Source organism: Coregonus clupeaformis, chromosome 30 (genome assembly GCF_020615455.1).
Source record: "Coregonus clupeaformis isolate EN_2021a chromosome 30, ASM2061545v1, whole genome shotgun sequence".
NCBI lineage: Eukaryota > Metazoa > Chordata > Actinopteri > Salmoniformes > Salmonidae > Coregonus > Coregonus clupeaformis.
In genome coordinates, this window is record NC_059221.1 from 32,742,489 (window position 1) to 32,757,036 (window position 14,548).

At 45.2% G+C, this 14,548-nt stretch overlaps 1 protein-coding gene across 2 annotated transcripts in view; it reads right to left on the reverse strand.

Annotated features, from left to right (window-relative positions):
* LOC121545401 (nuclear pore membrane glycoprotein 210-like) overlaps positions 1 to 14,548 on the reverse strand; it is a 64,453-nt gene that overhangs the window by 22,035 nt on the left and 27,870 nt on the right. For both annotated transcript variants that reach the window (XM_041855900.2, XM_045209548.1), the window contains exons 8-16: positions 13,861 to 13,929; positions 13,610 to 13,716; positions 12,692 to 12,832; positions 12,394 to 12,531; positions 11,947 to 12,102; positions 5,414 to 5,615; positions 3,245 to 3,390; positions 524 to 742; positions 177 to 350 (exon numbers count right to left, since the gene is read on the reverse strand). In XM_041855900.2, the coding sequence (XP_041711834.2) occupies positions 177 to 350; positions 524 to 742; positions 3,245 to 3,390; positions 5,414 to 5,615; positions 11,947 to 12,102; positions 12,394 to 12,531; positions 12,692 to 12,832; positions 13,610 to 13,716; positions 13,861 to 13,929 (1,352 nt within the window). The remainder of the gene's footprint in view (positions 1 to 176; positions 351 to 523; positions 743 to 3,244; positions 3,391 to 5,413; positions 5,616 to 11,946; positions 12,103 to 12,393; positions 12,532 to 12,691; positions 12,833 to 13,609; positions 13,717 to 13,860; positions 13,930 to 14,548) is intronic.

The window sequence follows — 14,548 nt, forward strand, 5'->3', positions numbered from 1 at the left end:
TAAGGCAGACATTCAATTTAATACACTTTATTTATCCCCTCAGGAGCAATTAAGAAAGGCAGAAAGACAAACTTGACCTTCGGTCTTTAGTTTTTTTTTGTCTCGCTAGCTCCTGCGCCAAATGTGTTTGTATGTGTGCTGTGCAAACACTGCCTTTTTCGCTCTCTTTTTCTCACCAGTTGTTTGTTCTGTTGCAGCAGAGGGCAGGTGAGGTCCAGCTGGGGACTGGTGTACACAGGCACCAAGGTGAGGCGAGAGGGAGGGGCGCACACAAACTTCACCACCGCCGGCTCCACCGCAGGATAGGGATTGGTCAGACTGGGCTGGTTCCCCACGGTTACAGCCAATACCTGGAGAGATGGTTATAACACGCTTATTACCTGTTCATAACACACATTACTTGTTTGTCACATCATTTCATCTACAGTGTATCTTAAAGAGCTAGAAAGTCTGTTTAAAGCCCAGGGTACTGAACAAGTAGGTATCAAGTAGGCACCGAACAAGGAAAAGCCCATTCCCTCACCTGTTCTCCTAGGGCTCTACAGGTGGCTCTGACCCAGTGTCGGAGGTAGCTACGGGAGGTGGGCCTGGTCAGAGCCAGGCTAACACCATTCTCATCCTCAGCCTTCAGGTTCCGGAAGAACTTGGAGGGTTCTAGAACCCATGGCTTGGGGCCGCCCTCAAACAGCATGACCTTAGAGGAACCCAGGGTCACCAAGGCAACAGAGGCAGGGTCCACAGCCTGGACACGACAACAGGTAAATCACAGGTTAGTGAATGGAGAAGTGGTATATTTCATAGAGAAGCACATTTATTGCTTATTTTTTGCTGGTCCGCCTCCACATTTGTTAGATGTCTTTCGGATAAAGCCCTGAGGTCACTGCCAATCCTAAATGATTCAACTCCAGGGAGGCTTTTCAAGCCTCTCTGGGGACAGTGGATGAATGTGTTCAAGTCAGACAGCCAAACTGGGTCAAGGAGGTAGACACATGGTAAAAGGTTGGTAAATGCTACAATATTTATTTGAAGGGAGCGTGAACTGCCAGAGCCGAGCTGTAGCTCTCGGAGTAAGAGTAATGACAAGTCTGCCCAACTTGCTTCTCTTTACATCCCAAAATAAAACCATTTCCTGTTAGAGTTAGTGTACTGAGCACTGTCTTAGCATGCACTCAGGTTAATGGGATGAAAACCCATGGGCATGGAATAGAGCATGCATGACTAAATTATTCATGCATGGGAATGGAGATGCCGCTCTCCATAATGACGCTTAGCTTGACATAAATTGTCCATTCTATGGACCGAGTTGACAACAATTCCATTACAGTGCAATACTTGAGACAAAGCAGCGGGAGAGAAAACTAAATAAGTGTATCCAATGCATGAGGGCATAATTAAAATGCACAGAACACTGAGGAAACCCAGGAAGAGGTAATGTAACAATAGCTCATCCTTGTACTTTCTGTACTGATTGCAGAGAGAGAGAGAAATTGTGTGTGTGTGTGTGTTGTGAAAGTGTGTGTAAGCGTGGAAAGGTGTGTGTGTGTGTGTGTGTGTCCCAATCTTGTGCTGATTAAGAGAAAGGCTAATTGCTGCTCCGGGGAGAGTTGGCAAGGAGAGTAGAGTGAAGATCACTGGGCAGACTTTAGACAGGATAATTCACAACACAGAGCACAGGTAAAGGACCACTCATCAGGGTGTGTAGGTGCTGGGGTTAAAAACAAGCTCTACAATATTTATAAATAAAAAAGTAGGAATACATCATACGGGGATGATTTCTGTATTTTGAAAGTTAAATATCTTGAAAACTTGATTGCTGACAAGCAAAACATTGAGACAATGTGAACAATGGACTAATGAAACAAATACCAAAAGATAGTTTTTGGTTGGAATTTTCCTTCAAATAACACTAATATGTGAAAACAATTTTTGTGAACAAATGTTTCTTTTTGTCATTATAACAAGGTAAGTAGAAACATGTGAAAATAGTTTTGGGAAATCTGGTGCAGCTCAAGTCTACTACAAAACCCACAATGCAATGCTCTCTCTCTGGGCTGGCTGCAAGCTAGCTAGAAAAGATAGCTACACACAATAATACCAAAGTCAATATCAGCATGTGAAGTAGCTAGCTAGCTGTAAAATCGCCTAAACAAACTGCACTATCAATTTAGGAATCTTACTCACTGACTTCAACTTGCAGTTCGTCTCTGCTACTGAGCTATAAACGGCGTCTCTGCCCAGTGCGAGAGCAGAGTAACGTTGCTTTCCCACAGAGATACTTTTGAGGAGATGGGAAACTCCTTTAGAATCATATTAACGCCCATCGTGTACGTTGCCCATAAGTCATCAATGGGGCGCACGGTGCATTCTGGGTGATTCTGGGACAAGGAGAGCTCTCCTTCAAGGAGTGAAGGGGAGTCAATTGGGCGCTAGCTTAAAAACCGAACATTAGCAGGAATTTCGTGAACAAGATGTACAACATTGCAAATATTTTCCAAGATGTGAGATAATTAACTTGTTTTCTGTAATATTGTATAGCTTCAGAATCGTGACATTAGGTACTTTTGAGGAAAATAGGCAGGTTTCTCAACTCATACCCTGACTTTGAGAAGGGATTGTATGACGACTAGTTTAGCAACCGCGTGACGCTGCATGACAAGGTCAATGCGATGGGTCAACAGTCAGTTGGGTGGGGCGTTTCTCCATTCATTGCCCAATGAGATTCCTATCTCCTCCTTTCTGTAATATCTCCGTTTCCCACAGACACAGGGCGCATTGCGACATGGTACTTGAAGGAGGAAGATTGAGCACATCTAAGAGAAATATATACTTTTTCATGACGATATAAATGCATGGATGTGTTCTAGAGAAGTATGCCCATACCATCTATTGGTTGATTTGGCAATCTGGAGTGCAGGTTATCGTTTTAAAAGCGTTATGAAATGTGATGTGCTTTATCTCCAGCGATGTGAATTATGTAGCTATGACGCGTTCCTACACCCTGATTTAACTTCTAAGATGGACCACTTAGAAGTTAAATCATGGGGAAATGTTTTATTTTACCCACTGACAGTACATAAGCTTTCACCAAATTGACAGGAGTTTCATGACTTTTATTTCTGGGGATGGATTATCCCTTTAAGCTTGAGTTTCTTTGTGTGCTTTGATAGGGGAAGTAGACCAATATGAAATAAATGTGTGTGAATAGGCCATGCCAGCAGGTACAGGTAGGGGGGCATAGACTCACTTTGAGTAGTGGGTAGGCAGCGATGGTGATCTTGGCACTGAGGTAGACATTGCCGTGGGTGTAGCTGACCGTTAGGGCCGTGTATCCTGGGGCTAGAGCCTGGGCCCTTACCCCACTGCAGTGGTCCTGCCCTGGAGCCAATCTACCTGTAGGGAAGGAAGGAGGGAGGGGGAGAAAGAGAGTCATATGGCTGCAATCCCAGTCCTAGAGGACCAAAGTCTGCCATCTTTCCTACACATCTCTCATCAAACACAGACATACAACAATAAGATGTCCCAGGCAAGCAATAAAATGTATGAAGCGAGGCGATTGAAGCGGTAGATCTTATGTTCCTCCGTGGATCAAGAAAGCTTAAAGGGAAATACACTGCTCAAAAAAATAAAGGGAACACATAAACAACACATCCTAGATCTGAATGAATGAAATAATCTTATTAAATACTTTTTTCTTTACATAGTTGAATGTGCTGACAAAATCACACAAAAATTATCAATGGAAATCAAATGTATCAACCCATGGAGGTCTGGATTTGGAGTCACCCTCAAAATTAAAAGTGGAAAACCACACTACAGGCTGATCCAACTTTGATGTAATGTCCTTAAAACAAGTCAAAATGAGGCTCAGTAGTGTGTGTGGCCTCCACGTGCCTGTATGACCTCCCTACAACACCTGGGCATGCTCCTGATGAGGTGGTGGATGGTCTCCTGAGGGATCTCCTCCCAGACCTGGACTAAAGCATCCGCCAACTCCTGGACAGTCTGTGGTGCAACGTGGCGTTGGTGGATGGAGCGAGACATGATGTCCCAGATGTGCTCAATTGGATTCAGGTCTGGGGAACGGGCGGGCCAGTCCATAGCATCAATGCCTTCCTCTTGCAGGAACTGCTGACACACTCCAGCCACATGAGGTCTAGCATTGTCTTGCATTAGGAGGAACCCAGGGTCAACCGCACCAGCATATGGTCTCACAAGGGGTCTGAGGAGCTCATCTCGGTACCGAATGGCAGTCAGGCTACCTCTGGCGAGCACATGGAGGGCTGTGCGGCCCCCCAAAGAAATGCCACCCCACACCATGACTGACCCACCGCCAAACCGGTCATGCTGGAGGATGTTGCAGGCAGCAGAACGTTCTCCACGGCGTCTCCAGACTCTGTCACGTCTGTCACGTGCTCAGTGTGAACCTGCTTTCATCTGTGAAGAGCACAGGGCGCCAGTGGCGAATTTGCCAATTTTGGTGTTCTCTGGCAACTGCCAAACGTCCTGCACGGTGTTGGGCTGTAAGCACAACCCCCACCTGTGGACGTCGGGCCCTCATACCACCCTCATGGAGTCTGTTTCTGACCGTTTGAGCAGACACATGCACATTTGTGGCCTGCTGGTGGTCATTTTGCAGGGCTCTGGCAGTGCTCCTCCTGCTCCTCCTTGCACAAAGGCGGAGGTAGCGGTCCTGCTGCTGGGTTGTTGCCCTCCTACGGTCTCCTCCACGTCTCCTGATGTACTGGCCTGTCTCCTGGTAGCGCCTCCATGCTCTGGACACTACGCTGACAGACACAGCAAACCTTCTTGCCACAGCTCGCATTGATGTGCCATCCTGGATGAGCTGCACTACCTGAGCCACTTGTGTGGGTTGTAGACTCCGTCTCATGCTACCACTAGAGTGAAAGCACCACCAGCATTCAAAAGTGACCAAAACATCAGCCAGGAAGCATAGGAACTGAGAAGTGGTCTGTGGTCACCACCTGCAGAACCACTTCTTTATTGGGGGTGTCTTGCTAATTGCCTATAATTTCCACCTGTTGTCTATTCCATTTGCACAACAGCATGTGAAATGTATTGTCAATCAGTGTTGCTTCCTAAGTGGACAGTTTGATTTCACAGAAGTGTGATTGACTTGGAGTTACATTGTGTTGTTTAAGTGTTCCCTTAATTTTTTTGAGCAGTGTATAAATTTATCATTTAGCAGACACTTATCCAGAGCGACTTACAGGAGCAATTAGGGTTAAGTGCCTTGCTCAAGGGTACAGACAGATTTTTCACCTAGTCGGCTCGTAACTTTTTTCGGTTACAGGCCCAACGCTCTTAACTGTTAGCCTACCTGCCGCCACAGGTACAGTACTGTCAGGGTTTTTACTGCAGGTTTTTATGACCCAAGTGTGGGGGTGTTTCTCACCCTCCAGCAGCTGGAACACCCCCTGGTTCTCCTCCTCCACCAGCAGGTCAAAGTGGCTGCAGTCGCTCAGCATCACCCGCTCCTCTCCTCCCCCCTCCCCTAGCAGGCCAAAGATCCGGAGGGGCAGCTCCAGCACCAGGCCCACGCGGGCCTCCACCGGGCAGGGAGAGAAATCCATCCCCACGGGCTCCACCACATACACCTGGGGGTTGGGGTTAGGATAGTGAGACAGGTCAGAAGAAACAGCTTAGGTCCAGACAATGTTCTTGTTTAATTTTCTATGGATTTGTTTAATTATTTTCATTGACGTATAATGTTTTGAAGAATGTTAACATCGACTAACTAGTACAGTTGTAATATCAGTTCATAAAGACGTATGATATGTACAGTTGAAGTCGGAAGTATACATACACCTTAGCCAAATACATTTAAACTAAGTTTTTCACAATTCCTGACATTTAATCCTAGTAAAAATCCCTGTCTTAGGTCAGTTAGGATCACCACTTTATTTTAAGAATGTGAAATGTCGGAATAATAGTAGAGAGAATGATTTATTTCAGCTTTTATTTCTTTCATCACATTCCCAGTGGGTCAGAAGTTTACATACACTCATTTAGTATTTGGTAGCATTGCCTTTAAATTGTTTAACTTGGAGCTGTGGTCGGGAGAGGTTGTGTTTTCTCTAAGCAGGAGGTAAGCTTGGCTTCTTTTATGGTGTTGAGTAAAGCTTAAACCATGTATTTAGATCGTAGGTAGGTAGTTGTAGTTAGGTATTGTAGGTAGTTTATTTAGGTAGTTATTTAGGTAGTTATTGTAGGTTTCCGTAGGTAATTATTGTAGGTAAGTATTGTTTACGGCGGAGCCCGGCGAAGCACGAGGCTAGCTAGCTAGCGGGTAGCTACCGTAACGTTTAGCAACGGTGGAGAGTTGTTTCCAATGTTAATGTGCCAGCTAGCCAACGTTTAATTTTTGCTGCGTTATGAAAGGAACTAGACACGGACACGAATTATCTGTTTAGTGTGTTAACACACTACTGGTAGTTTGTTGTAACCAAGTATTGGTGCTAAACTGTGTGTTATTGGATGCTAGCATGCTAGTTAGCTATGGCGTCATAGTTAGGCATCGTGGGCTGTTGTGGGTAGTTACTGTAGGTTAGCATTGTTTTTCGGCAGTGCCGGGTGTAGCACGAAGCTAGCTAGCTAGCCGTTCTTCAAACAAAGTCAACACAGTAGCCATTGCTAGCTAGCCAACGTCTAATTATTGCTGCGTTATGAAAGGAACTAGACATGGACACGAATGATCTGTTTAGTGTGTTAACACACTATTGGTAGTTTGTTGTAACCAAGTATTGGTGCTAAACTGTGTGTTATTGGATGCTAGCATGCTAGTTAGCTATGGTGTCATAGTTAGGCATCGTGGGCTGTTGTGGGTAGTTACTGTAGGTTGGCATTGTCTTCGGCGGTGCCGGGTGTAGCACGAAGCTAGCTAGCTAGCTGTTTTTCGAACAGAGTCAACACAGTAGCCATTGTGTGCTGTACTGTGGCAGATAAATACAATATATTTGTGCTAAGCTAGCCATCGTTTAATTATTGCTGCGTTATGAAAGGAACTAGACACGGACACAAATTATCTGCTTAGTGTGTTAACACACTATTGGTGGTTTGTTGTGACCAAGTGTTGGTGCTAAACTGTGTGTTATTGGATGCTAGCATGCTAGTTAGCTATGGTGTCATAGTTAGCTAGCTGAATAAAGTGGGTTGAGTCTATTCCTTTAAACATTGGACCGCTGTGGTTCACAACAATTCTGATTTCTAAAGGTGGAAGTTGGGAGAGTTTTTGTTCGGGTGGTTCAGTGAAACAATTATAGTTTCTGAGGTGGAAGTTTTGGTGAGGGAGGCCCTGCTCTCTCCTCTACCAGATGTTTAGTTCATTTCATTCCGATCTCCTCTGCATTATTGTAGCCATTTGCTACAGCCTGTCAACTATGCCTCTGCCTATCCCTGTTCTCGCCTCTCTGCACAGGCTACACAAACGCCTCACACCGCGTGGCTGCTGCCTCTCTAACCTGGTGGTCCCTGCACGCACCCCACACCTGGAGTTCCAGGTCTCAGGCAGCCTCTGGAACTGCCGTTCTGCTGCCAACAAAGCTGACTTCATCCCCGCCTATGCTAACCTCCAGTCCCTCGACTTCCTGGCGCTGACGGAAACATGGATTACCACTGAAAACACTGCTACTCCTACTGCTCTCTCCTTGTCTGACCATGTGTTCTCGCATACCCCGAGAGTATCTGGTCAGAGGGGTGGTGGCACAGGAATCCTCATCTCTCCCAAGTGGACATTCTCAATTTTTCCCCTAACCCACCTGTCTATCTCCTCATTTGAATTCCATGCTGTCACAGTCACTAGCCCATTTAAGCTTAATATCCTTGTCATCTATCACCCTCCAGGTTCCCTTGGAGAGTTCATCAATGAGCTTGACGCCTTGATAAGTTCCTTTCCTGAGGATGGCTCACCCCTCACAGTTTTGGGGGATTTCAACCTCCCTATGTCCACATTTGACTCATTTCTCTCTGCCTCCTTCTTTCCACTCCTCTCCTCTTTTGACCTCACCCTCTCACCGTCCCCCCTACTCACAAGGCAGGCAATACGCTTGACCTCATCTTTACTAGATGCTGCTCTTCTACTAATCTCACTGCAACTCCCCTCCATGTCTCCGACCACTACTTTGTTTCCTTTTCTCTCTCGCTCTCCTCCAACACTACTCACTCTGCCCCTACACAGATGGTAATGCGCCGCCGCAACCTTCGCTCTCTCTCTCCCGCTACTCTCTCCTCTTCCATCCTATCATCTCTTCCCTCTGCTCAATCCTTCTCCCTCCAATCTCCTGATTCTGCCTCCTCAACCCTCCTCTCCTCCCTTTCTGCATCCTTTGACTCTCTGTGTCCCCTATCCTCCCGGCCGGCTCGGTCCTCCCCTCCAGCTCCGTGGCTTGATGACTCATTGCGAGCTCACAGAACAGAGCGGAAATGGAAGAAAACTAAACTCCCTGCCGACCTGGCATCTTTTCCTCCCTCCTCTCTACATTTTCTTCATCTGTTTCTGCTGCTAAGGCCACTTTCTACCACTCTAAATTCCAAGCATCTGCCTCTAACCCTAGGAAGCTCTTTGCCACATTTTCCTCCCTCCTGAATCCTCCCCCCTCTCTGTGGATGACTTCGTCAACCACTTTGAAAAGAAGGTTGACGACATCCGATCCTCGTTTGTTAAGTCTAATGACACTGCTGGTCCTACTCACACTGCCCTACCCTATGCTTTGACTTCTTTCTCCCCTCTCTCTCCAGATAAAATCCTGCGACTTGTGACTGCAGGCCGCCCAACAACCTGCCCGCTTGACCCCATCCCCTCCTCTCTTCTCCAGACCATCTCCGGTGACCTTCTCCCCTACCTCACCTCGCTGATCAACTCATCCTTGACCGCTGGCCATGTCCCTTCCGTCTTCAAGAGAGCGAGAGTTGCTCCCCCTTCTCAAAAAACCAACACTCGATCCCACTGATGTCAACAACTACAGACCAGTATCCCTTCTTTCTTTTCTTTCCAAAACTATTGAGCGTGCCGTCTTTAGCCAACTCTCTTGCTATCTCTCTCAGAATGACCTTCTTGATCCAAACCAGTCAGGTTTCAGGACTGGTCATTCAACTGAGACTGCTCTTCTCTGTGTCACGGAGGCTCTCCGCACTGCTAAAGCTAACTCTCTCTCCTCTGCTCTTGTCCTTCTAGACCTGTCTGCTGCCTTTGATACTGTGAACCATCAGATCCTCCTCTCCACCCTCTCCGAGCTGGGCATCTCCGGCGCGGCTCACTCCTGGATTGCGTCCTACCTGACCGGTCGCTCCTACCAAGTGGCGTGGCGAGAAGCTGTCTCCGCACCACGTGCTCTCACCACTGGTGTCCCCCAGGGCTCAGTTCTAGGCCCTCTCCTTTTCTCCCTATACACCAAGTCACTTGGCTCTGTCATATCCTCACATGGCCTCTCCTATCATTGCTACGCTGACGATACACAACTAATCTTCTCCTTTCCCCCTTCTGATAACCAGGTGGCGAATCGCATCTCTGCATGTCTGGCAGACATATCAGTATGGATGACGGATCACCACCTCAAGCTGAACCCTGGCAAGACGGAGCTGCTCTTCCTCCCCGGGGAAGGACTGCCCGTTCCATGATCTCGCCATCACGGTTGACAACTCCGTTGTGTCCTTCTCCCAGAGTGCGAAGAGCCTTGGCGTGACCCTGGACAACACCCTGTCGTTCTCCGCTAACATCAAGGCGGTGACCCGCTCCTGCAGGTTCATGCTCTACAACATTCGGAGAGTACGACCCTGCCTTACACAGGAAGCGGCACAGGTCCTAATCCAGGCACTTGTCATCTCCCGTCTGGATTACTGCAACTCGCTGTTGGCTGGCCTCCCTGCCTGTGCCATTAAACCCCTACAACTCATCCAGAATGCCGCAGCCCGTCTGGTGTTCAATCTTCCCAAGTTCTCTCACGTCACCCCCCTCCTCCGCACACTCCACTGGCTTCCAGTTGAAGCTCGCATCCGTTACAAGACCATGGTGCTTGCCTATGGAGCAGCGAGGGGAACGGCACCTCTGTACCTTCGGGCTCTGATCAGTCCCTACACCCAAACGAGGGCATTGCGTTCATCTACCTCTGGCCTGCTGGCTCCCCTTCCTCTGCGGAAGCATAGTTCCCGCTCAGCCCAGTCAAAACTGTTCGCTGCTCTGGCACCCCAATGGTGGAACAAGCTCCCTCACGACGCCAGGACAGCGGAGTCACTCACCACCTTCCGGAGACATTTGAAACCCCACCTCTTTAAGGAATACCTGGGATAGGATAAAGTAATCCTTCTACCCCCCCAAAAAAAATTGTAAAGTGGTTATCCCACTGGCTATAGGGTAAATGCACCAATTTGTGAGTCGCTCTGGATAAGAGCGTCTGCTAAATGACGTAAATGTGCCCTTGAGCAAGGCACTTAACCCTAATTGCTCCTGTAAGTCGCTCTGGTTAAGAGCGTCTGCTAAATGACTAAAATAAAATGTAAATGTAAAACGTTTCGGGTAGCCTTCCACAAGCTTCCCACAATAAGTTGGGTGAATTTTGGCCCATTCCTCCTGACAGAGCTGGTGTAACTGAGTCAGGTTTGTAGGCCTCCTTGCTCACACACGCTTTTTCAGTTCTGCCCACAAATTTTCTATAGGACTGAGGTCAGGGCTTTGTGATGGCCACTCCAATTCCTTGACTTTGTTGTCCTTAAGCCATTTTGCCACAACTTTGGAAGTATGCTTGGGGTCATTGTCCATTTGGAAGACCCATTTGCGACCAAGCTTTAACTTCCTGACTGATGTCTTGAGATGTTGCTTCAATATATCCATATCATTTTCCTTCCTCATGATGCCATCTATTTTGTGAAGTGCACCAGTCCCTCCTGCAGCAAAGCACCCCCACAGCATGATGCTGCCACCCCTGTGCGTCACGGTTGGGATGGTGTTCTTCAGCTTGCAAGCAACCCCCTTTTTCCTCCAAACATAACGATGGTCATTATGGCCAAACAGTTCTATTTTTGTTTCATCAGACCAGAGGACATTTCTCCAAAAAGTACAATCTTTGTCCCCATGTGCAGTTGCAAACCATAGTCTGGCTTTTTTATGGCGGTTTTGGAGCAGTGGCTTCTTCCTTGCTGAGCGGCCTTTCAGGTTATGTCGATATAGGACTCGTTTTACTGTGGATATAGATACTTTTATACCTGTTTCCTCCAGCATCTTCACAATGTCCTTTGCTGTTGTTCTGGGATTGATTTGCACTTTTCGCACCAAAGTACGTTAATCTCTCTAGGAGACAGAATGCGTCTCCTTCCTGAGCAGTATGACAGCTGCGTGATCCCATGGTGTTTATACTTGCGTACTATTGTTTGTACAGGTGAACGTGGTACCTTCAGGCGTTTGGAAATTGCTCCCAAGGATGAACCAGACTTGTGGAGGTCTACAATATTTTTTCTGAGGTCTTGGCTGATTTCTTTAGATTTTCCCATGATGTCAAGCAAAGAGGCACTGAGTTTGAAGGTAGGCCTTGAAATACATCCACAGGTACACCTCCAATTGACTCAAATGATGTCAATTAGCCTATCAAAAGCTTCTAAAGCCATGACATCATTTTCTGGAATTTTCCAAGCTGTTTAAAGGCAGTCAACTTAGTTTATGTAAACTTCTGACCCACTGGAATTGTGTAATAAGTGAAATAATCTGTCTGTAAACAATTGTTGGAAAAATTACTTGTGTCATGCACAAAGTAGATGTCCTAACCGACTTGCCAAAACTATAGTTTGTTAAAAAGGGAGTGGTTGAAAAACAAGTTTTAATGACTCCATCCTAAGTGTATGTAAACTTCTGACTTCAACTGTAATTATGCTATTCAGTGCATTGACCATTAATCCTTCACATCCTGTAAAATGAGTTAGGGGAGGGCTATACGGTCTCACCTTCATCGTTCCATAGTGCATTGGGTTGCGTACATCATGGGCGTATACCACACTGACGCCAATCTCACTGATGGTCGTCATCACTCCTTTCACGGTCACCGTGGCAACGGCTAGGTTAGAGGAGGACCAGCTGAAATTGCCACTGCCTCCAGCTGCCTGGGACATAATGCAATATTGACACAGAGCATCTGCAATTCACCAAAATCGAGAGACACTAACTTGTATCTGTCATTCTGAGCCAGTCTGGCCTTATACAAATTAGAAGATAGTTATAAGAAGTAATGAAAGAAGATTCACAAAATAAATGTATAAATATAAATGATACACAAACAAAGAACTTGATGCAAGTGAAGTGTAATTCATTGTGGCTGATGTTAAGAGATTCTTCAGCATGGGTTCCAACAGAAAGAACAGTGAACATATGTTGTATTAAACAGGGACAAATACCTGTATTGTGTACTGGTAGGCTCCAACCTTAGGCTGCCATGGAAATGTGAGGATACTGGGACTGAGGACAATGGGATCGTATATTTCTACATCCTGTTCATTGTGGACTGGGTTTGCCAGCTCATGGACTCCTCCATCCTAGAACACAAAAACAACCTTGTTAAAAAATAGACAGGCTATTTCTAACTAATGATCATGATCTCTCACACTTCTATAAGATATCTTACTTTAATACTTTATGCTAACGCCTACTCAAAATTCTGCAAAGAAACTAATTCAAGGTTACTACAAAACTCACTTGATCCACTACAGATTTGAGTGTAGCATCAATTAGTGTTAGCCCGTTGTTCAAAGCCTTGACACGGTGGTAAGACCCATTCAGGGAGGACTCTAGAATCTCAAAGTACTCATCTGGGAACACAGCTTCGATTCGAATGTTCTGCAAGCACAAACAATCAAGATAGTAGCACTTAAAAATACAGAGGGGAATGAGACCGTGAATAACTGTTTTAAAGGCCCAGTGCAGTCTAAAAACGTAATTTTCCTACGATTTATATATATTTCCACACTATTAAGTTGGAATAATACTGTGAAAATTATGATAACGCCCTTTTAGTGTAAGAGCTGTTTGAAAAGAGCGCCTGAATTTGTGGAGTTTTGGCCTGTCTGGGAACATCACCAGGCAGTAAATTTGTTAATAGACCAATAAGAAAGCGCTCTGCCAATAAAAGGTCATTCAAACTCAGACCACTCCCAGACAGTCCTAGCAAAATTCTTGCTTGAGAAATTGCTCATTGCTATGAAGCTATTTTTTGTATATTTTTGACTATTTTAATTGAAAATAATCACAGTATGGTATCTAATTGTTACCCAGAAATGATTTGATATTGAGATAAAAACAGCTGCACTGGACCTTTAAAGTGTGGAAAAAACATAACCATTAAAGAGAGGACAGTGCACACAATCTGGCTAAGATGATAAGATAGAAACTCCATAAAATATCTTCAAAATCTTCCTTTCCAGTATTTGAATGTCTTCCAGCTGTATTTCAGTCTGCAGTTGATTAAACATCAAAAGGGATATGCCAAACTATTTTGCTAAGAAATCTAGTTTCCATTTTATAAGAGGGAGAAGACTAGGGAGAGCGACAGTGTTTTGACAAATATAACAAACAATGGTGTGTAGAATTAAGACAACTTAGGCTGAGCTTACTTACATCAGATAAGTAAATCCTATTGCTTGACTTGTCAAACACTTCGATAAGGATATCATACACTCGTCCTGTTACTAGAACCCAGCTCTCTACAGGATTCATCTTAAATCCTGGTAGTAAAAGAGAAAAGCAAAATAAGTTATAATTTGAACTGAAACAGGATATGTAGTTCAGAAATTACTCAAAAACTGACAATGGTTTACTTTAAATGCTTCACTAATGCACAAGGATGAACAAAACACATGCAAACATACCCAAGTATCCCGGTTCCACAACATACAGAGTCCCGTTGGGCATGCGAGACACCCCTTGCATGCGAAGGCCTGAGCAATTGTTAAGGATAATAAAGTTTGGTATACAAAAAGAGGCATACAGGGACCATTTTAAACACAGTTTAAATCTTGTGTTTGTCAAATGCACAATACAACCTGCTGGGATTAGTCTTAAGTAGTGAGCTTTAGCTAGACATGTTCCCCCCCAGACTGTCAAGTCCTGTTATATTACTGCCTGTCTCTGCAATCCACTGAGAATGATATGAGAGAGAACGGAACACTCAATTTATCATTAATAACTACATACACACCATTCATGGTACACACCATTGCATGTCATTACATTAACATAAACCAGTGGTTCCCAAACTTTTTCAGACGGGTCCCCCTTCCATCATTGGGGAACATCCAGCGCACATTTATTTTTTGCTATTTAAAAAGCTAATTTCCTGCAATTATACAAATTTTGCCATGGGGTGGAGAGAAAATGTAGAAGTTTTAAAGCTCATTTCTTGCATTTTTGACACATTTAGCCATGTCTTGTGTGTTCATGTGACATCTGAGTGACTCAAACATTACAACAAAATCAATGGGCTAAAAACCCTAGCTAAATAACATTAGCTGACATGGGCTAGTTGATCTGAACATTTCTTTGAATATTTCTTATAAA